Here is a 23,365-nt window from a genome sequence, read left to right as displayed (position 1 = left end):
TATCTCGGTTCCTTTCGAAAACTGGCGAGTTCCCATCATGGGGTTCCAGAGTTATGGCCCCTTAAAAGGCCAATATTTGCTATTTTGGCTTTTGCAGCCATATAGAGACTTCATTTATGATTTGATACTACTTAGCTATATAATTAGCAAGCAATAACCAACATATTAACAAATGTATGCTATTACGGTAATTAGTTCGATTTCGAGGTCAGCGATGTTTTTGTACTTTTAATAATGGAACGGTCCGTTATTTAGGTAGTATTATTTAGTACGATTGTGGTTCTTACCTCAAAAGGGCAAGGTAAATCATGCTGATTCCCTAATAGGCAAACAAGTCTATATATTGAACTCTCCAGCGTCAAATTCAAACTATAGTCTGTTAACTGACTGGTCAGTACTTTTTCGACTTAGCAGTTTTTGGTTAAGTTTTTGTATGTAAGCTGGTATCTCAGTACCCACTATTGGGAATGGATTGAAATTTCACACACTTGTTCACTGTGATGATCTGACATGCACTGCACAGGTTCCATAACTCTACTTTGCATTTTTACAAAACTATGCCCCTTTTTCAACTTAGCAGTTTTTGGTTAAGTTTTTCTATGTAAGCTGGTATCTCAGTACCCACTAATTGGAATGGATTGAAACTTCACACAATTGTCATGAGCTGATATGCATTGTACAGATTCTATAACCCTGTTTTGCAATTTTACAAAATTATGCCCCTTTTTGGACTTTAATATTCATTCAGTTGACAAGGCTGTTGAATAGTCAAGCGTTGCTGTCCTCCGACAGCTCTAGTTTTATTCTGTGTTTTATGGTGATACATGTAGTTTGTAGTGTCCATACCCCTTGTCATATACCCCTACCCCTGTTGACTTACAGCCCCAGCCCCCATACCCCTCGTCATATACCCCTACCGCTGTTGACTTACAGCCCCAGCCCCCATACCCCTCGTCATATACCCCTACTCCTGTTGACTTACAGCCCCAGCCCAAGGTAATATGAAAAATATGGTGACAGGAAGTGGGAGTGTCCTATGGAAACACATCTAGCTTTATGTCTTTCTTAGTTTCTGTTTTATTGATGTCTAGGAATTGGATTAAAATTCAAATTTTTTTTTTTTTCATGATTGTTCTTTACTGCCTTACAAATAGATGCATATTGATTACAACAATTCTAATTTTGTCAATGAGTTGCTGCTGCCTGAAAATAAAATCAATTGGTAATTGACACTCGCCCAATACTGAAGTGCAAGCAAGGGATGTTTTTTCCTTTCATTTTATTATTTGTTTGTAGGACAGAATTAAGTGCATGATACAGATGCAGCATATTTACATGATAGAAATCAATTTTGATACATATTATTAAAACATTTCAATAATACAAAGTAGTTTGAATTAATTTTGAATGATTTTTCACTGCCCTGTTTTTGGAAGGTTCTTAAGTTGCCAAATATGAATCCAAACATAATCCATAATTGATTAAGGTAAAAGAGAGTATTTTGATTAACAGTCAGAAAATAATCAAATGTATATTTTATTCCCAATTTATACACTTAAGCAAGAATTTGTGAGTTGTACACTATAAAAGCATTGTAACTTAGATTTGATTAAGATGGCTTCTGTGGCTGAGGTGGTTGAGATCGCTAACTTCGAATCACTTGCCTCACACTGATGTGGGTTCGAGTCTAGCTCGGGGTGTTGAATTCTTCATGTGAGGAAGCCATCCAGCTGGCTTACAGGTCGATGGTTGTACCCAGGTGCTGCCCATGATGAAATAATGCCCAGAGAGGCACATTGAGTCTTCCTCCACCACCAAAAGCTTGAAAGTTGCCATATGACCTATAACTGTGTCGATGATTCGATACCATGTTAAATCCAACCAAAAACAATCCGATACAGATTCAACTGATATTCAGTTTTAGGCAACCCTTAAAAGTTCCTTGGTTTCTCTGCTTCTGCACTTGCCATTAAAGGCTTGGTAGGTAGGTAGAAGAAGATTTTTTTATATAATTCTTTTTTGTTTCATAAATTTCCAATAACAGACATATTTTTTGTTGTTGTTGAGTTTAATGTCACACCAACACAATTTTAGGTCATAATTTTTGTCGAGCCCGCTTGCGGAAGCGAAGACATAGTTGTCGAAATGGTTGTTCGGTGTATGTGCGTCCGTGCGTGTGTCCATCCGGATTTGTTTGTCCGGACCATAACTTTGACATGCATGGAGCAATCTTGTATATATTTGGCATGAATGTTAACCTCAGTGAGACGGAGTGTCATGCGCAAACCCCAGGTTCCTATCTCAAAGGTCTAGGTCACACTTATAGGTCAAAGGTCAAATTCAAAAATGACTTTCTTCTTCATGCATGGAGGGATTTTGATGTAACTTGGCACAATTGTTCACCATCATGAGACAGAATGTCTTGCGCAAGAACCAGGTCCCTAGGTCTAAGGTCAAGGTCACACTTGGAGGTCAAAGAATACAAGAATGACAACTTTGTCCAGAGCATTTCTTCTTCATGCATGGAGGGATTTTGATGTAACTTGGCACAAATGTTCACCAACATGAGACGGAGTGTTATGTGCAAGAACATGGTCCATAGATTTAAGGTCAAGGTCACACTTAGAGGTCAAATGTCAGATACAAGAATGACTTTGTCTGGAGCATTTCTTTTTGATGCATAGAGGGGTTTTGATGTAACTTGGCACAATTGTTCATCATCATGAGACGGAGTGTCATGCGCAAGATCCTAGAATTACTTCCCTTTGTTGTTACTATAAATAGCTTATATTCGTAACTTTTTATGCCCCCGAAGGGAGGCATATTAGTTTTCAACTGTCCGTTGGTTCGTTAGTTCGTTCGTTCGTTCGTTCATTAGTTCGTTCGTTCGTTCGTCACAACGTTAACTTTTTGCATGAAGGCACTTTACTCGCGAACCACTACACCCAGGACCTTCAAACTTCACATGCTGATAGTACTTATTGAGTACACCACCCCTACTGACTTAGGGGTCACCAGGTCAAAGGTCAAGGTCACGGGGGCCAACGTTAACTTTTTGCATGAAGGCACTTTACTCGCGAACCAAGGCACCCAGGACCTTCAACCTTCACATGCTGATAGTACTTATTGAGTTCACCACCCCTACTGACTTTGGGGTCACCAGGTCAAAGGTCAAGGTCACAGGGGCCAACATTAACTTTTTGCATGAAAGCACTTTACTCGCGAACCACTGCACCCAGGACCTTCAAACTTCACTTGCTGATAGTACTTACTGAGTACACCACCCCTACTGACTTTGGGGTCACCAGGTCAAAGGTCAAGGTCACCAGGTCAAAGGTCAAGGTGCTGCGGGGGCATTTGTCACCATTAGTGACAGCTCTTGTTTATTACTGGTTGTAGGGAAAAATCAAGACCACTTTTCTGAAGTACAGCATGCATGTTACATCCAATTGTCAGGTGTATTTTGACCTATCTATACTTACTGGTGAGGATTTTTGAGTGGACTTTTTTGTGAATTTTTTTTTTTTTTTTTTTTTTAAGATTTACGTCCCTTTGTTGTTACTTTAAATAACTTATATTGTAACTTTTTGCAATCTCTTTTTATTTGGCATAAATGTTTGCCTCAAAGAGACAAGGAGTGTCATGTGCATCTCCCAGTCCTTTTGACAGTTGGTGGGCTCGACATGTTGCCCGTGGGCATCTAGTTTTTATGGCTACTTTCCAGCTTTGAAGACCCCAGGTGCCTCTCCCTGCATTATTTCACCACATGGGAAGAACCACCGACCTTTAAAAAGTCAGCTGGATGACTCTTGCATGTAAATAATGACATCACTCTTTCAGCCATAAGGCCTAAAAAAAATCATGGTGAGCTTTTGTGACCGCTCAATGTCCATCGTCCATCGTGCATTGTGCATCCATCAACAATTTTTAAAAAAACCTTCTTCTTGAAAACAACTGAGCAGAATTACACCAAACTTCACAGGAATGATCCTCGGGTGCCCCCCTTTTAAATTTATTCAAAGAATTGAATTCCATATAGAACTCTGGTTGCCATGGCAACTGAAAGGAAAAACTTTAAAAATCTTCTTTTTCAAAACCGCAAGGCGTAGAGCCTTGATATTTGGCTTGTGACATCATCTTATGGTCCTCTATCAAAATTGTTCAAATTATGCCCCTGGGGTGAAAAGAGGCCCCTCCCGGGGGGTCACAAGTTTTACATAGACTTATATAGGAAAAAGCTTTAAAAATCTTCTTGTCTAAAACCACAAGACTTAGGCCTTTGATATTTGGTATGTTGCATTACCTTGTGGTCCTCTACCAAAATTATTCAAATTATGCCCCTGGGGTGAAAAGAGGCCCAGCTCCGGGGGTCTCAAGTTTTACATAGACATATAGGAAAAAACTTTAAAAATCTTCTTGCCTTAAACTGCAAGGCCTAGGCTTTTGATATTTGGTATGTTGCATTGCCTTGTGGTCCTCTACCAAAATTTATCAAATTGTGCCCCTGGGGTGAAAAGAGGCCCTGCCCTGGGGGTCCCAAATTTAATAAATACTTAAAAAATTATCAGATCATATTTCCTAGACTGTTTAATTATAATTACCTGATGACCCCAAGTGATTAGGGGTCACTGGACATGTACAGTTTTGCACAATGATCTTAAAACTGACTTTCAATGACCATGAATGTGACCTACTGACCTTCTTTCTAATATTTTAGCATCATTTTGGCATTTTAAACATGTGGCTCATATTACTCAGGTGAGCGATTCAGGGTCATCATGACCCTCTTGTTTTTATTAAGTGAGGCTTTTTGGAAATTATTTCTGTGTCAAAAATGAATACAAATAAGGGGGTTATGCCTTTAAAGCATCAGTAAGTTGATTTCTAGCATCACTGACCATGTTTAAAGCATAAAAACATCTTTTTTATGCCTAAATAGCTATATAATCTTTGTCATGAGTTTGATTTAACTTCAAAGTAACTACACTGAAGTGAATAAGAATTACAAACTTTCAAACACTTTTAATTGTATTTTTGTTATTTGCTGACAAATTTCAGTTTAAAACTACAACCTTTGCAAACTGTAAGTGGCGTGTGTGGTTGTATTGCATCAAAAAAGAATAAATTTGACTTGTTTTCTTCAGATTGTATAATAAAGTACAAGTAAACACTCATTTTGTCTATAAATGATTTATATTAAAACAGAAATAGTCATTATACATTAAAGGCACTGGGCTCCAGATCGTACAACAAAAAAAGAAAGTTAGGTATCAGGAAATTAATGCTATATTTCTTAAGAAAGTTTTGAAACTTAATTACTGACCTTAATTACAAATATCTGTACTTAACGCGACCTACACATATTCCTCCGTGGCGGTACAGGTAAAGACAGAGGAAAGTTTTTATTGCTGTGGCAGCCTCAGGGTTCAATTCTAAACGCGGGCATTTTTGTTTTTTTGATTTGTTTTTTTAGATAGTTTAGAAACAAAAACTCATATTCTAATGTTTATGATATGACCAAACTTCAATTTTAAAGAAAGGTCATTTTTAGCCAAAATCTGGAGGTCTGTGCCTTTAAACATGTTTTGTACGAAGTCGGTGACTATTGTAACTAAGGGTCTAGATGATAGACAAAGTATCATTTGAATTCAACTCCCATGAAATTTACTCATATAATGAAAATATGTATGTTTAAAGATATCCAGTTGCCATCTTTCGCTAAAATATTTTATCTTTAGATAGTTACTTCTAATGTAAAATTCCTCATCAGATGTATTTAACTTTACTGTATATATAAATTAAATTTGCAAATAGAGCTACATATTCATAATTAAATGTTATGCAGATACAGTTGATTGTTGAAAAGAAAACCCAGGCAGTCTGTTTGTGGTAGTACACATTTATACTGTGTTTATCTAAACATGTTTGTACTACTAATAAACTTTGATAATGTGGCAGTTCACCAGCTGACAATCGACACTGTTTTTTTTCCAATACAGGTAAATCCAATATTTGCTTTACAATGGATCTATGACGGATTATCATTGAACACCCCTAGACTTATTGGACTCAACTGCCACATTATCAAAGCTTATTAGTATTTCAAACCTAATGCATAGTACTGTTAGTAAACATAAACTTAATTTTGCTTTTACAGAAACTATAAGAAGTAATTCTTCACATTTTTAAATATGAAATTTGTGTCTAAGTTACCTTTAAACATATGCTTTCAATATAGTTATGTATAGTTTTTTTAAGGATTCTAGATACTGCTTATTATGGATGTTAATCATTTCCATGTCATTGTTTTGCTAATTCATGGAGTTCCAGAGAAAAGTTGAAATAGCCCATATGTTAGCACAGTTAATTTGCAGAGAACACTCTGGTCAGTTAGGTTAGAACTGGAACAGAATTCAGGAACACTGGTTAGCTTAACTGCCCCCATTACATAACTGAAATACTGTTTAAAAATAGTGCTACCCTCATCACAACCCTGCTCTACACCCCCCCCCCCCCAAAAAAAAAGGTAATATTATTCATAATTTGATACTTTTTTATTCCAGGATATGTGTCATATGCTTAGCAGAGACACACCCAATATGCAAAGATAAGAAGAAAGTAACTAGTGTAGATTACCAGTTCGATAATGTAAACAGACTCTGTAACAGAGTGTCAGGAAAAGGCAAAAAGGTAATTTTCAGTATTAATTATACAGGTTTTGAAAAAGTGCAAATATTGCATAAGTCTTTGCCCCCTTTTTGGTTATGATTTTCTGATTTAGCTCAACTATTCCAAGTATGTGGAGAGCTATCCTATTCGACCAGGCGTCAGCATCAGCATCTGTTAAAGTTTTGATGCACTGTCACTTTATCTCTGTTATTATTCAATGGATTTGCTTCGAACAACTTAATGTAATTGTTCCCCAAAATCACCCACATCATATGACATAGGGTCCATAACTCTGGCACTGATATTTTATGAATTATGCCCCCATTTTACTGAAATTAAATTTCAGGTTGAAGTTGTGATGCACTTTTGCTCTTTCTCATTTATTACTAAATAGATTTGATTTAGACTTGGACTCGTGTAGTAATTTTTTCTGATCCTTTGGAATCATGAGTCCATTCCATATCTATCTACCGGTAATTGAATTCTGCTTAAGCCGATGCTAGGGGCATGAGGATGTTGCACTTTCCATTACCTCTCATGAACAGACTCGATAAAACCAAGTCTGCTATTATGTTGCTTGGTTACATTATATGCTTCCAAAGGATCTTCTTATAGATTTTATTGAAATGGTTGTTCCATTTTATTAGTGACATGATTTGACACATGGTACATTACTTTTGCAGAAATATTCATTGAACCGTGTTTCTTTTATATTTAGTTAATGTATTGATACACTTTCACACTACCTCAGTTGTCACTTAAAATACATTTGACTAAGACTTAAATTATGTCTAGTATCATCACCCACATTGGAGTCATTAAACACTCCAGTGATAGTTCCAGCTTCCTCAGATGTGCCCTATACGAGTACAAAGGAAGGCTATTGTACTCTTGTCGGCGTTGGTGTCATCGTTGCAGTTGCTTAAAGCTGAACTTTTTATAGCAAACCTCAGTTTCACAACATCTATTTAACTACTGCTCCTATTACCACAAATCTTCACATAAGGATTGGTCATTGCAAAGGATAAACAGTTTATAGCCAAGGATCAGATAAAGGAACTTTTTTCATGAAACAAAAATGGTGCATTATTTGGAGAATATGCAGATTCTTCGGTGGTTACGTTATAAAAAATGATTCCTATGACATCAAATGTGACAATTGTCTCTTCGATTTTGGACTTCTGTTGCTGGACAATAGTCCTGTTGATGTTAATTTCGGAAAGAATTTCTGATTACTTAAAATTAATATTATACATGATTATGTGTGGTTCTGTAACATTTTAAAATATGAAATGAAAACCGCACTGTTTGAAACAGTGGAAGTTTCAGATGTAATCTACCGAGGTCGTCCATCTGTCTGTCTGTTAGCAATATCTTTTTAAGTCAGTTATACCAGACCCCTTGCCTTTTCTTGAAACCCTCTTCACCTTTGATGCTCATACTTGTCAGGTTCCGTGGGGACTGAAGGACCCCGAGCGAGTCAAAGGTGAAGTTTAAAGTGACCAAGTATACCAAGTATACAAACCGTTTCTGCTCTTGATTATCCATCAGACTTAGCAGTTGTTTTGCATAAACGAAGTGGATGACCTTTATTGATTTTTGATGTCATATGGTCAAAGGTTAATTTTACAGTTATTGTTAGTACAAATAAAATCTATAACAAGACCCTTTCGAAGCATAGAATGCAACCAAGCGAAATAATAGCAGGCTAGGCTTGATTAAGTCTGTTCGTGTGAGGTAATGGAAAGTGGAACATCCCTCACGCCTCTAGCATCGCCTTAAGTGCAATCCTATTACACAGATAATGAATTGACTCCATCATCCAAATGTAACATTGAATCCGTTTCTTCTCATTATTTTGCGAACGTATTGACCTACGACCATCAAACTTACCAATGGGCAGTAAATGACCTTATTAATTTTAAGGTCAATGTTCAAAGTTTTGAGATCGGTGTTCCAAAGTCAAAAACACAATGACCGTTATTACGTAAAGAGCATTCATTGTGTTGAGCTTACCTAGTCAAAGTCCATAGCCTTTGTCATGCAGAGTGTTATGTGTATGGTCAGTGTTCAAAGTTTTGAGGTCAGTGATCAAACAGAACACATTTCCTGGTCAAACCATCAAATGTGTGATGTGTGATCTTTATCTAGGTCAAATGTCAAATTAGAGTATTTGATGTCAGAAGATTGTGTTGGGATAAGTCACTTACCAAAAATATTCATACACAAAAGAAGGGGCCTCTGTGGCAGAGTGGTTAAGGTTGCTGACTTCACATCACTTGCCCCTCACTGATGTTGATTCGATCCTCGCTCAGGGCGTTGAATTCTTCATGTGAGGAAGCCATCCAGCTGGCTTACGGAAGGTCGGTAGTTCTACTCGAGTGCCCGCCCGTGATGGAAAAGTGCACAGAGGAGCACATAGGGTCTTAATCCACTATCAAAAACTGAAAAGTCGCCGTATGACCTATAATTGTTTCAGTGTAACGTTAAACCCAACAACAACAAAAAATGAAACAGACAGAAAATATGAAAATTGCGCATACATTTTGTTGATAAAATGGTATCTTTCTTATTAAATTTTTGTTTTACAAAAGCTATTATATTTGTAATAGCCCGTCTTGTCTGTATGATGATTAAAGGTGAAAAGAAGGTCTAAGGTCAAATGTATAGATTGCTTACTATATTCAAACTTTTATCATTTAAAGCGGCCAATAAATACTACTAATTTCCACTCTGTTCAGTTGGTCCACATATATAAACTTGCAATAATTATATAGTTCAAGAACTGTGAGGGCGTTAAAAATTACTTTCTTATATATGTACAGAAGGATTAGAGGAAAATAACTGTTAAGTTTTCCAGGAATTGTATAGGATGTTGCATTCCATTGACATTGGATTCTGATTATCTTTATAACTTCGTGCATATTTTAGGATGAAAAAATATATAAATGTTCGTTTTACAAGTAATGATCGAGTTTACCTGACATGCTCGACTGTGTTGGCTAAATATTTACAAATATATATCTTTAATTTTTTGTTTTATGCCTCATGTTCGAAAGTCTCTGTCGAATTATACACTGCACCTTTGCATGTGGTAACATGTCACACAACATAGTTTTGGTCACTTGGTTTCCCATTTCGTGGACAAACCTGATTGTCTAAAACATTTGTGTCTAATGTGAAAATATGGAATATTTTATGTACCTGTATATGCCTTATTCTTGAACTTCCTTTCAAGTATAGTAAATTGTCAATGTTATATTTCTACTTTGTGTTCGATGCGCACGCCTTATAGTGTCTGAACTGCGAATTGTTGAAATTTTAATGGTTAGCTCAAAAAAACCTAACGGCATTCAGACATTGGCTGAAAATTAAGAAAGTGCGACTGAGTTTTGAAAGGTATACGGACGTAAAAACGAGGCTGAACAATAAAATGAGGCAATGAAATTATGCAACTTACTGCGTTAATTTTACTACATTATAACAACTTCATGACATATGATAGAGTAATGTATGACTAATAATTAAATCGAATAGAATGTAGAGATATGGTGTTACCCATATATATCAAAAACACAACCTTGTAGAATATTTAAATAATGAACAAGAAATATATACACTTCTTTTTGAAACATTAGTAGTGTCAGCACCTTATAACGCACTCCTAATGAATATATGGAGATAGTAGCAACAAAAAGATAATTTAAAAGCATATGTAACATACAGTTTTCGAAGCATTGTTTGGTTTTGTTAGCTCACCTTTCACGTAGTTCAATTAAAAAAAATTTTTGGGGGGTCGAGGAGGGGGGATTTAACGCCGTTTTTCAACAGTGTTTCAGTTATGTAAAGGCGGGCAGTTAACCTAACCAGTGTTCCTGCATTCTGTACCACAAGTAACTGCCAACTGGGTCATATGGGGTCAAAAACTAGGTCACTCGGTCAATGGTGGATGAAGACCCCTGATGCCCCTCTGTGCATTATGTCATAAGTGGCGGGCACCTGGGTAGAACCGCGGCCTTCCGTAAGCCAACAGGATGGCTTCCTCACATGGAGAATGCAATGCATCGAGTGAGTCTCGGACCCACATCGATGAGGGGCAAGTGTTGAAGTATAGTCTGCTGCATACATGTAATATCTTTCGAAATCTTCCTCTTAGATGATCAAGTTAAGAAGCACCAAATGGACAAAATGACACCAATTTCTTCTTTAAGCTGGCGACATGTCATGATAGATCGTAATCAAAAAGTTTTTGTAAAATCAACATATTCCAAAGCAAAAAATACCACAGCTGGAGTTCCCCAAGGATCGGTCCATGCCCCTTTATTCTTTCTAGTATACGTAAATGATAAACCTTCTAAGTATAACCCGTCTTTTAGCGGATGAAAGTTCTCTTGCGGTCTCTTCTAACAACTTAATTTATCGAAAACACTTTAATAGAGATCTAAGCCTATTACCGATTGGTCCCAATGGTTGTTAACTTTAATCCGAATAAAACTGAGTTATGTTTTTCTCCTTGAGTAAAGACCATGTCCGCTCTCTTTTTTGAAAACACTCAGCTAAAATTTGTTGAACATCAAAACATCTTGGCCTTACCTTTAGTGAGATGGCAGATGGCATGAACATATATGCAATATTATGTCAATGCTCTCAAGTTCTTGGCCCATTAGAGCTCTGAATTTAACTTAAAGAAACCTTAATCAAATATACACCTTTCCTATTGCGACATTCTCGAATACGGCTCGATAGCTGGGACGGTGCACAGAAAACGATAAGAATTGCTTGAAAAATTACAATACGAAGTGCCGTGTAGTGACTGGTAACGAGATCTGTTTCCAATGAAAGACTTCTTAAGAAATAGTTGGTATCACTATCAGATAGAAGAAAAATACAGAAGTTAGTTACCGTATTTAAAGTTCACCGTTGTATTCTGCCAAGCTATGTAGCAGATCTATTTCCTAATAATGTCGCGAATTCTACTCCATACTTTCTTCGAAACGATAACAATTATGTGACAATTTCACGTCGGACACATATTTTCTCGAATTCCTTTGTTCCATCTTCAATAGACCTTTGGAATAATTTAGAAGAATCTATAAGGAATGCTGAAAATTTAAATATCTTTAAATCTCGTCTTAAAAACAAATTTAAACCACCTATTGTTCCTAAGTTTTTTCTAAATGGAGAAAGAAGTCTGGCAGTTCATCATGCACACATCAGAAATCGTTGTAGTAATCTTAATGCAGATCTTTGTAGAAATAATTTGAGGATAAACTCTACTTGTAATTGTGGAAACAGTATGGAGGATGCAGAACATTATTTTTTTAAGTGTCCATTATATAATTATCAAAGAATACAACTTTTTCGCGCGACACGTACGTTTCATCCATTAAGTCTAGATACTCTCCGGTTTGGAAAAGAAACTCTTTCCAATGAATAAAACTCAGTAATTTTTAGCGAAGTTCTGAAATACATAAAGTCCTCTCAACGCTTTGAAAGTAGATAATGAATATATATGTGTAAATTAACTTATATATATATTGTATAAATCCCCAATGTCTGTCGGCAATAAGGCAATAACGATACTACTTGTACCCTCTCCGGATGGCCTTAGGATGCTTAACTCTCAACAACATTTTTTTTCCTTCTTTTAAATTTTTTTGTCTTGTTTTCAAACAATATTGGCAATTGGTCTGTTTATTATAATCTTCCTTTTTGGTATGTAAACGTCTAGTTGCTATACAACTGTTGTGAAATATTGTAGGGGAGAACCGTTTACTGATGTTGTTAGAACTCGTGGTTCAACCCTTTTGCTACTTTTGATATCATTAATTGTATATGCATATATATATATTTATCATTGTACATGTTATAAAAAAAGGAGCAATAAAATATATTTAAACTAAACTACACTTCTGCATTTAAAGCTTGTCAATAATCGATACGTAGAAAATGTATTACATATGAAAGATCAAATACACATTTATAGAGATAATAGCAAAGTGAACAAAATAAACAAACTATGGTATGATTTAAATAAGTTTTTAAAAGTTTAACGTGTTTATATTTAGACTTTACATATACTTCTTTATGCTCGGTTAAGCGTTTAATGTTTAAGTGGGTTATTTAAATCTCAACAGCTATCGTAAATACATGCATAAAATCTAACAGTTGTCATTCGTGACATGCATCACGTGTTAAGGGGAACAACCTGGGAACCCAAAAAACGTAGTTATATAAGCACTAGGTGGTGGCGTGATCTGTCACGGACGTTCTATATTTAGAATGGAGGTGACCCACATGTACCTTAGTTGGTCAAGGTCACGGTAAATGTTACGGTCACTGTCTTTGTTAGCATGGATAGCATGTTAGCATGAAACGGGGGAGTTACGAACTCACTATATACTACTCACATTTATGATCATATCTTCATGAAACTTGGTCAGAATGTTTATCTCCTTGAAAACTCGGACGAGTTTGAAACTGGGTCATGTGGTGTCAAAAACTGGGTCATTTGGTCAAACATGTTTACACTGCTATGACGTTTTACTCAGGTGAACGACCTAGGGCCATCTTGGCCCTCTTGTCTAAGATTTAACTTCAGCATTGATTGTAAATCTTTTTTTTTAAATAACCTTTGTAGATTATTCTGACATCAGATTTACTATGAGGATTTAGAATTTAGAACATGCACTTCAGTATCTGACACAAGGTTAACAGCAGTCGTTTTGCTTGACCCTGAGAGGCCCTTTTAATACTATACGTATAATATATTTTAACTACAACCTTTTAATGACGCTCGACTCCGGTAATATTACGTGTTTAAATTATTTGTGGCTTGTTCATGCACCGAGGAAAGATTGACCTTCTGTGTTGAATTTTTTTCCTTAGGTCATGGACGCGCGATTCGAAAGATAAGAGACTTTCAATCAACAACTTGTTGTTAAGCAACATCCCCACATTCAAGGTTGGAAAAAAATGGAGAGAATCCTTCGTTTGTTTTCTGTGTACCGGTATGATATATTTTCCCTTGTAAAACAAAATTATATTGCACATGTTTTGAATTATTTAATTAATTATATAATCAATGAAGAGATCTTGGTAACTGTTGGAAATACGGAAACTAGTAAAGTATGTTTAAAAATAATGGTTATGGTTTTTGCGATTTAAGATTATATGAGCAGCAATTACAAGATCACAAGATACTCACCGAGTCATAAGAGGTTTGCTGTTTGTTCGCGAAATAAAACGTCAGTGTAAATTTTAGAGGAAGTTCTCATAACTTACGACAGCAAAGTTCAGTAATTAGTGGTGGACTTGCGGCCATTATTCCTTGCTTAATTAGTGATAGCATAACCAACAAGATGACACAAATCGATAACTTATTTTTTTAAGGCCAGTAACAGCATGTTTGATCTCGTGATTGGTGTTTGCCTGGCATTTGTTCTCAGTTTTGTCCAGTAGGACCAGTGTTCCTTGGTTATTTATTCTCGGTTTAATTTATATTAATATATTTTAGCAAGGTTTTGATGAGAGCTTCGGGCCTAGAAAAGCCAATACTAGTGTCATATGAGAAGGTACAATTGTGACACCAGTGAGGTTGTAACCCCAAAGCCCCGGGTTGAGCGGCCGAAACCTTAATCACTAGACCACTGCTCTTTCTCAGATTTGTCCAGTAAGACTTGTGGGCTCGGGAAATTATCTCAGGTTTGTTTCGACATTTTTAAATAATTTCAAGAGAGATATGACTTTTCTCTGTCATAGCGTCTTAACCAACTTAATCAGTCACGCTCCCTAGCACCGGTTTAAGTAGGACTCAGACAAGTACAAATGTATAGACTGTGTTGCTAAAAACTAGAAATAAAAACAACACTGAATCAATATACGGTGATGCCAAAGGGCTAAAAATAAAAGCAACACTGAATCAAGATAGCGTGATGCCAAATGTCTGGAAATAAAAGCAACACTGAATCAAGATAGCGTGATGCCAAATGTCTGGAAATAAAAGCAACACTGAATCAAGATAGCGTCATGCCAAATGTCTGGAAATAAAAGCAACACTGATTCAAGATAGCGTGATGCCAAAGGGCTAAAAATAAAAGCAACACTGAATCAAAATACGGTGATGCCAAAGGGCTAAAAATAAAAGCAACACTGAATCAATATACGGTGATGCTAAAGGGCTAAAAATAAAAGCAACACTGAATCAAGTCACGGTGATGCTAAAGGGCTGGAAATAAAAGCAACACTGAATCAAGATACGGAATGACGTTTTACGGCCGCCACACTGCATGAGATTTCTGCTGTGAAAGTTAATGGTCCTTTTGAAGCATACACATGTAGAACGAAACCAAGCAAACATAGATGTAGGCTGTTTTCTAGGTGCGCAATACTGACCTTGCTATTTGACAATCTATGTTTCAAACAAAGAACAAGTTGCAATTGAAACAGGCAGATATCCTTTAAAGTTTATTGCCGGTAGGAAGGTGCATTCTCCAATATTCTTTTAACACTTACTCCAAAAAATCAGTAGCCTTTAGCTTTTGGACCAAAAGGTCTCACATGCTCATCGCACGCAAAACGTTCTTTGAAATCTGATGCTTATAGTCGTAATTTACGTAATTTCTTTTTCTGTTAGTTGCTTATTAAACATTATTGATCATTGCTAAGTGGGTACTTAAGTACAATTGCTAAGACTTAATTTCAGCATCGGTTATAAATCATTTTCTGTTGCTTCTTGTAGATCTATTAGAGTTACTATCATGGTAATTTAGAATACGCACTAGTGTCTGATACCAGGATAGTATCAGTGGTTCGGATTGACCGTAACACGATGCAGTAAAAACATCTTTAGCCCTTAGTAAATGCCATGCTATGCTCTCGACTCTCTTTATATAAATGTCGATGACAGTTTGACCGGTGTTGAATATTTTACCTTAGTTCATGAACGCGACATGCTATAGATAAGACAGTATTAATAAACAGCTTGTTGTTAGCATGATTTCCCACTCTCAAGGCTACTAATTGATTATCAGTTCCGTTTGGAGAGAAACCTTCGTTTGTTTCTATATACCAGTATGACACATTTCCCATGTAAAACAAAATTGAATTGCGCATGTACTGAATTATTCAATTAATTATATAATCAATGTAGAGATCATGTTAACTGACGGAAACATGGAAATGAGTAAAGCATGTTCAGAAGAGATAATTATGGTTTTTATTGCATGTCGATTTAATGAGAATTGTGGAATTATTTATGACATTATTCACAAGATATTCAGTGAGTTGTAGAGATTTGCTCTTTGTGTTAGAAATACAACTGTGGTAGAGAAAATGACAACTTTTTATGCTCCCCCCCTTCCCCCCCCCCCCAGGGAGGCATATTAGTTTCCAACTGTCCGTCCGTTCGTCACAACGTTAACTTTTTTGCATGAAGGCATTTTACTCGAGAACCACTGCACCCAGGACCTTCAAACTTCACATGCTGATAGTACTTCTTGAGTACACAACCCCTACTGACTTTGGGGTCACCAGGTCAAAGGCCAAGGTCACAGGGGCCAATGTTTACTTTTTGCATGCCCGTTCGTCACAACGTTAACGTTTTGCATGAAGGCACTTTACTCGCGAACCAATGCACCCAGGACCTTCAAACTTCACATGCTGATAGTACTTAATGAGTACATGACCCATACTGGCTTTGGGGTCACCAGGTCAAAGGTCAAGGTCACAGGGCCAATGTTAACTTTTTGCCTGAAGGCACTTTACTCGCGAACCACTGCACCCAGGACCTCCAAACTTCACGTGCTGATAGTACTTATTGAGTACATGACCCCTACTGACTTTGGGGACACCAGGTCAAAGATCAAGGTCACAGGGGCCAATGTTAACTTTTTGTCTGAAGGCACTTTACTCGCGAACCACTGCACCCAGGACCTTCAAACTTCACATGCTGATAGTACTTATTGAGTACACGACCCCTACTGATTTGGGGTCACCAGGTCAAGGTCACCAGGTCAAAGGTCAAGGCGCTGCGGAGGCATTTGTCACCATTAGTGACAGCTCTTTTTCAATAACTAGTCGTTGACTTGCGACCTTTGCTCCTTGCTTTATTAGTGACTTCTTAACAGCAAGTCGACACAATTCAACCATTTCAAACAGAGTCCATCTACTGGCAAGGTAAGTTAACTGGTCGAGTCGGTAACTGGCAAGGTCAGTAAACGAACCTTTTTGATTCAGAGATCGGGAATGCCTGGTATTCATTTCATATCTGTCTTGTAGAGCCGTTGTTCCCGGGCATTTATTCCCATATTTGTCCAGTAGAGTCGTTATTCCCGGGCATTATCATATTTTCCAGTAGAGGGGTTCTTTCCGAGCAATTATTCTCGTACTTGTTTAGTGTTGTCGTTGTTCCCGGGCATTTATTCTCGTATTTGTATTGTCGTTCCCGGGCATTTATTATCCAATTTTCCGGTAGAGGGGTTCTTCCCGGACATTTATTCTCATACTTGTCTAGTATTGTCGTTGTTCCTGGGCATTTATTTTGAAAATTTCCAGTAGGGTCGTTGTTTCCGGGCATTTATTCTCATATTGTTCTAGTATCGTCGTTGTTTCCGGGAATTTATTCCCATATTTGTCAAGTAAAGTCATTGTTCCTTGGCATTTATTCTCCAACATTGCAGTAGAAGGATTCTTCCCGGGCATTTAATCTCAGACTTGTCTTAATTTTGTGGTTGTTCCCGAGCATTTATTCTCATGTTTGACCAGAAGGCAGTATTTCATGAGTTTTATATATTTAAAAAAATGTTGCTCTATGTCCAAGAATCATTTAACAGCTAATGCAAGTAAGTATGCATTATAAAGTAGCATCGAGGACACTATAAAACACATTATAGGCCAGTTAGGATACAACAATATATGAATATTCGATGGAATGTTGTTGCTATAGCACTTCAAATACCCTACTTTTATGATAAACTAAACAATAATGCATGTTTTTCTTCTATAAAATGTGCCAATATTTAAAGCGTTATCCTGTCTGTACGTCCATTTGTCCCTTTTGTTCGTAAAACAATATGTTTCGGCAGGTACTCCATGTATTCATTTTGACGTCTAGTGTTCTAACAATGACTATTTATTACAAACATTTTGAAAATATATCTTATTAGCACTTTTTATGCTCCCCGAAGGGGGAAGCATATAGTCGCCACCTTGTCCGTCCGTCCGTCCGTCCGTCACACTTCCTATCCGGAGCATAACTCAGAAAGTATTGAAGGTACTAAGTTGTAACTTCACACAATGATAGAGCTCATTGAGAGGAAGTGCAGTGGTAAGGAACCATAACTCTAGGTGGTCCCATTTTTGAATATAAGGCTTATCCGGAGCCTAAGTCCAAAATTGTGAAAGGGATTTACTTGATACTTTACATAATGTTTTTTGTTTTGTTGGGTTTAACGTCGCAGCGACACAATTTAGGTCATATGGCGACATTCCAGCTTTGATGGTGGAGGAAGACCCCAGGTGCCCCTCCGTGCATTATCACGGGAGGGCACGTGGGTAGAACCGCCGACCTTCCGTAAGCCAGCTGGATGGCCTCCCAACATGAAGAACACATCGGTGAGGGGCAAGTGATTTGAAGTCAGCGACCTTAACCACACGGCCACGGAAACCCCCTTACATAATGATAGAGGTCAGTGATAGGAAGTGCAGTGTCAAACAACCATAACTCTAGCTGACCCCATTTTTGAATTGTCTCTCCTTATGTGTAAAAAGGTTGTCCAGAGCATAATTTGAAAACTATAAGAAGGAATGACAAATATAGAGCGGCATTGAAAGGAAGTGCAGTAACCAAGACCTATAAATTATCTCCCGTTATGTAAAAATTTTGTCCGGAGCTAAGTCCAAAACTATGAAAGGCATTGACTTGATACTTTACATGTAGATCGAGGTCAGTTAGTGGATGTGCAATGTCAAAGAACAATAACTCAAGCCCATTTTTGAATTATCTCCCCTTATGTGAAAAAGCTTGTCCAGAATATAACTTGAAATCTATATGAGGGATTAATTTAATACTTTACATATTGATAGAAATCTGTGAGAAGGAGTGCAGTGTCAAAGAACAATAAGTAGCTTACTCTGTTTTTGAATAATCTCCCTTTATTAGCTCGACTATTCGAAGAGTAGTCTAGCTATTCTACTCACCCTGGCGTCGGCGTCGCCGTCGGCGTCACAGCTTGGTTAAAGTTTTGCATGCAAGTACATACAGCTATCATTAATCCCCCGCCGTGGCGGAGGGATTATAGGAATGGTCTGCGTCCGTCCGTCCTTCCGTCCTTCCGTCCGTCCGTCCTTCCGTCCGTAACAAAATCGTGTCCGGTCCATATCTCCTAAACCCCTTGAAGGATTTTCATGAAACTTGGGTCAAATGATCACCTCATCAAGACGATGTGCAGAACCCATGAGTCAGCCTTGTCAGTTCAAGGTCAAGGTCACAACTCAAGGTCAAAGGTTTGAGCCTGCCATTTTGTGTCCGCTCTATATCTCATAAACCCCTTGAAGGAATTTTATAAAACTTGGGTCAAATGATCACCTCATCAAGACGATGTGCAGAACCCATGAGTCAGCCATGCCGGCTCAAGGTCAAGGTCACAACTTAGGGTCAAAGGTTTTGAGCCTTCCATTTTGTGTCCGCTCTATATCTTCTAAACTCCTTGAAGGATTTTCATGAAACTTGGGTCAAATGATCACCTCATCAAGACGATGTGCAAAACCCATGGGTCAGCCTTGTCTGCTCAAGGTCAAGGTCACAACTCAAGGTCAAAGGTTTGAGCCTTCCATTTTCTGTCCGCTCTATATCTCCTAAACCCCTTGAAGGAATTTTATCAAACTTGGGTCAAATGATCACCTCATCTAGACGATATGCAGAACCCATGAGTCAGTCATGCCGGCTCAAGGTCAAGGTCACAGCTTAGGGTCAAAGGTTTGAGCCCTCCATTTCGTGTCCGCTCTATATCTCCTAAACCCCTTGAAGGAATTTTATAAAACTTGGGTAAAATGATTACCTCATCAGAACGATGTGCAGAAATTATGAGTCAACCATGCCAACTCAAGGTCAAGGTCACAACTAAGGGTCGAAGGTTTGAGCCTTCCATTTTGTGTCCACTCTGTATCTCCTAAACCCCTTGAAGGATTTTCATCAAACTTAGGTCAAATGATCACCTCATCAAGAACTCATGAGTCAGCCATGTCAACTCAAGGTCAAGGTCACAACTGAAGGTCAGAGGTTTCAGCTCTGTATCTCCTAAACCCCTTGAAGGATTTTCATGAAACTTGGGTCAAATGATCACCTCATCAAGACGTTGTGCAGAATTCATGAGTCAGCCATGTCAGTTCAAGGTCAAGGTCACAGCTAAAATCAAAGGTTTACCCTTTCACTATCCATAGCAGTGGCGGGGGATATAGCTGTCTTTCAGACTGCCTTGTTTAAAGGCATATAGCTTTGAAACTTATTTCTTCTTTTTCTAGGTCAATTACCAACCTCACTGGGTCAAGTTCCATAACTCTGACATGTATTTTGAGCAAATTATGCCCCCTTTTGGACATAGAAAATCCTGGTTAAGGTTTTACATGCAAGTTACCAAAACTAATGCAGATATTGAATTGAAACTTCACATGTGTCTTAACGGTTATAAATCTAGTTGATAGCACCAAGTCCCATAACTCTGACCTTCATTTTGGCCAAGTTATGCCCGCTTTTGGACTTATAAAATCCTGGTTAAAGTTTTGCGTGCAAGTACATACAGCTATAAATTAAAGGCATATAGATTTAAAACTTATTTTTTCCTTTTCTAGATCAGTCACTAACCTCACTGGATCAATTCCCATAACTCTTGACATGCATTTTTAGCAAATTATGCCCTCTTTTGGACTTAAAAAATTATGGTTAAAACTTGCGTGCAAGTTACTATCTGCAGAACAAATGCAGATATTAAGTTGAAACTTCACATGTGCCTTCATGGTTATGAAGCTAGTTGATCACATCAAGAGCCATAACTCTGACAGGCATTTTGGTCAAATTATCCCCCATTTTAGACTTAGAAAACTTCTGGTTAGCAAGTTTAGCAATGCAGGTACTGGATTGAAACTCTTTAGATATTTTAATATATTGGGTAATATTTTCCCGCTTCTGGGACAATATTTCGAATAGTCGAGCATTGGCTGTCTTACGGACAGCTCTTGTGTATGAAAACTTTCCTGTTATATTACTTGAAAAGTATTAAAATGATTGACTCAATACTTCACACATTTATAGAGGTCAGTGAGAGGAAGTGCAGTAACTAAGAACTGTAACTATAACTAGCCTCATTTTTAATTACCTTCCTTTGTGTTAAAAAGTTTGTCCAGAACATCTCTCGTTAACTATAAGAGATAATTTCTGCAAACTTTAAATTCTTATAGAACACAATGAGGGGGAGTGCAGTACATATAAACAATAACTCTAGATCACCCTATTTTTATTATCTTCCTTACGTATAAAAGATTGTCCGGAGAATAATTTGAAAATATAAAGGATTGACTTTTTGCTTGACACATTTATTAAGGTCTTAGAGAGGAAATGCTTCGGGGAGCAGCCATCGGTGTTACCGATTGCCCCGTTTCTATCTCATCTGGGCCGACCGCTCCCAAAAACGTTCATGCGGCGTTCATAGAGTATATTATCGCCGCATTTCCCGTCCGTCCCTCTGTCCCGAACTGACTTACCGCATAGGAACCTCTGTGGTTAAGGATTTCAAACCACTTGTCCTTCACCATTGTGGTTCGACCTATCGCTTTGGCTGTAGAATTCTTCTGCTGGCTTACAGAAGGTTGTTGGTTCTATTCAGGTGTTTGCCCTTGATGAAATAATGCCTGGAGGGGCACCTGGGGCCTTCCTCTACCACCAAAAGCAGGAAAGTCGTCCTGTAATTGTGTCGGATTTGAAGTTAAACCCCATGTGGTTCTGGGACGATCTGTGTATGAAAAGAATTGGAACCACTGCCTTACCCTTGCATGATCGTAAGAGGGGACTAATAGGGTCTTAACACTTGGTTTTGCTGTAACTCTGTGATTCCAGCAGGTATGCATATTTTGATTCCATACCTCATGTTTTTATATGCTGTTAATGAGATGTGAAACCAAAATGTGTAGTCCTGTTTGGCGCCATATAACCTATACTGTGTTGGTGCGTCGTAAAACCCAAATAAATAAATAAATAAATTCAAGTTAAACCCAACAATATTTGGAAAAATATTTTGACATGTTCATCGATTGCGGTGAATTAGAAATGTTAAACTGATAAGTAATAGTTACAAGGTTTGTTGGAAAATCGAACAATACAAAACTAAAAAGTAAAGTATATTTTCGTAATTGCAGGTTATTTCTGATAACCAAGAACATTCCAACATGCAACTGTTAACCGTTTAACATTAAGAAATCCAGAAATAAAAAAAGGTTTTGGATAATATGGCGTATGTTTCATGAAATCTGGAAGGTTGCCTGGAAGTTTTTAACATGAGAAAACCTGTTTATTGTTTTCCCCTTCTGGTATCAATCTCTTAATGAAGGAATTGGCCACATGGTTTCTTTCAGTGGTTTCATTTAATCATACAATATGCATGCTTATCATGTTTTTTCGAGCTGGAAGCCTCTCACGTGCAGTTGATGTGAGAACTAGAACAAAGTGCAACAAATTATTTCAATGAAATTAAGGCACATATAATTCTCTTATTACGAATGAAAAACTGCTTACATGAAATGATACTAAGATTATGTATGATAAGGGTTTCACTGACATTGTAATGAAACTGAAAATTCGAGGATATGTAATTACCATTTTTGCACTTGCAAAAAAAAAAATAATTGGAAATTCTAAGAGGATTACTTACATTTCCGATATAATTACCACTGGTGCCAAGTTTTGTTTCGAAATAAATAATTCTGACAAAAATATTACATCCGCTTTCTAAGTAGAAAAGAAAATATTTTGAACTTCAAACGTCCGTGGGCATCTCCTATCATCAACCTTGAGTTGTATACTTGCCAAAAGCGCATTTTATAAGATTAATCATAATCGATGATACATAAGGTCACATTAATAGTTTATTGCGATGTAGAATTGTCCTTATTTACAGCTCTAACAATTTCTGCTGGGATTATTCTCAGACCACGTTCTTGCTTGAATAGGTAGCTTTAGAAATTTCAGTCTGATCTTGAAAAAGGACAGCGCCTGTTTCGTGTTTAATCCTTATTCAATTGGACGCTACGTTTTCATCCTCGACTGCGATGGCACTGGAGACCCCATAATAGTCAGTTCTTAAAGCCCACTGGCACTGACCTATTTTGATATCTATGTTCTAGCCAGTTTCGCCGGGCTCCTAATGGTGTTTTTCTTGGTGCTCTTCCATCTGCAAAGATATTGCGAACATACATTTATTGGTCTTTGCACTTGCTTCTTATTCGCCTGTTAAAAAGTACGGGACATATCATGGAATGACAGTGTCTTTTCGTCCGTCTTTCCGAGCGAACGAAAGGACATTTGGTGAGTATGCAGGACAATAGTTAACTGTCAATCTATTCATTCCAAACTGCTTATTGGGTACTTTCTGTTGGGTACTTTATAACAAGAAATACCCAGTAAATGTGCGTTCGTAAGAACGTCCGT

At 37.5% G+C, this 23,365-nt stretch overlaps 1 protein-coding gene across 1 annotated transcript in view; it reads left to right on the top strand.

Moving 5' to 3' along the window:
* LOC123532380 (protein Abitram-like) overlaps nt 1-23,365 on the top strand; it is a 53,058-nt gene that overhangs the window by 8,262 nt on the left and 21,431 nt on the right. Inside the window, exon 3 of the mRNA XM_045313803.2 lies at nt 6,564-6,690. Within this exon, the coding sequence (XP_045169738.1) occupies nt 6,564-6,690 (127 nt within the window). The remainder of the gene's footprint in view (nt 1-6,563; nt 6,691-23,365) is intronic.

Source organism: Mercenaria mercenaria, chromosome 11 (genome assembly GCF_021730395.1).
Source record: "Mercenaria mercenaria strain notata chromosome 11, MADL_Memer_1, whole genome shotgun sequence".
NCBI classification, from domain to species: Eukaryota; Metazoa; Mollusca; class Bivalvia; order Venerida; family Veneridae; genus Mercenaria; species Mercenaria mercenaria.
This window is presented reverse-complemented; position numbering and strand designations above follow the sequence as displayed.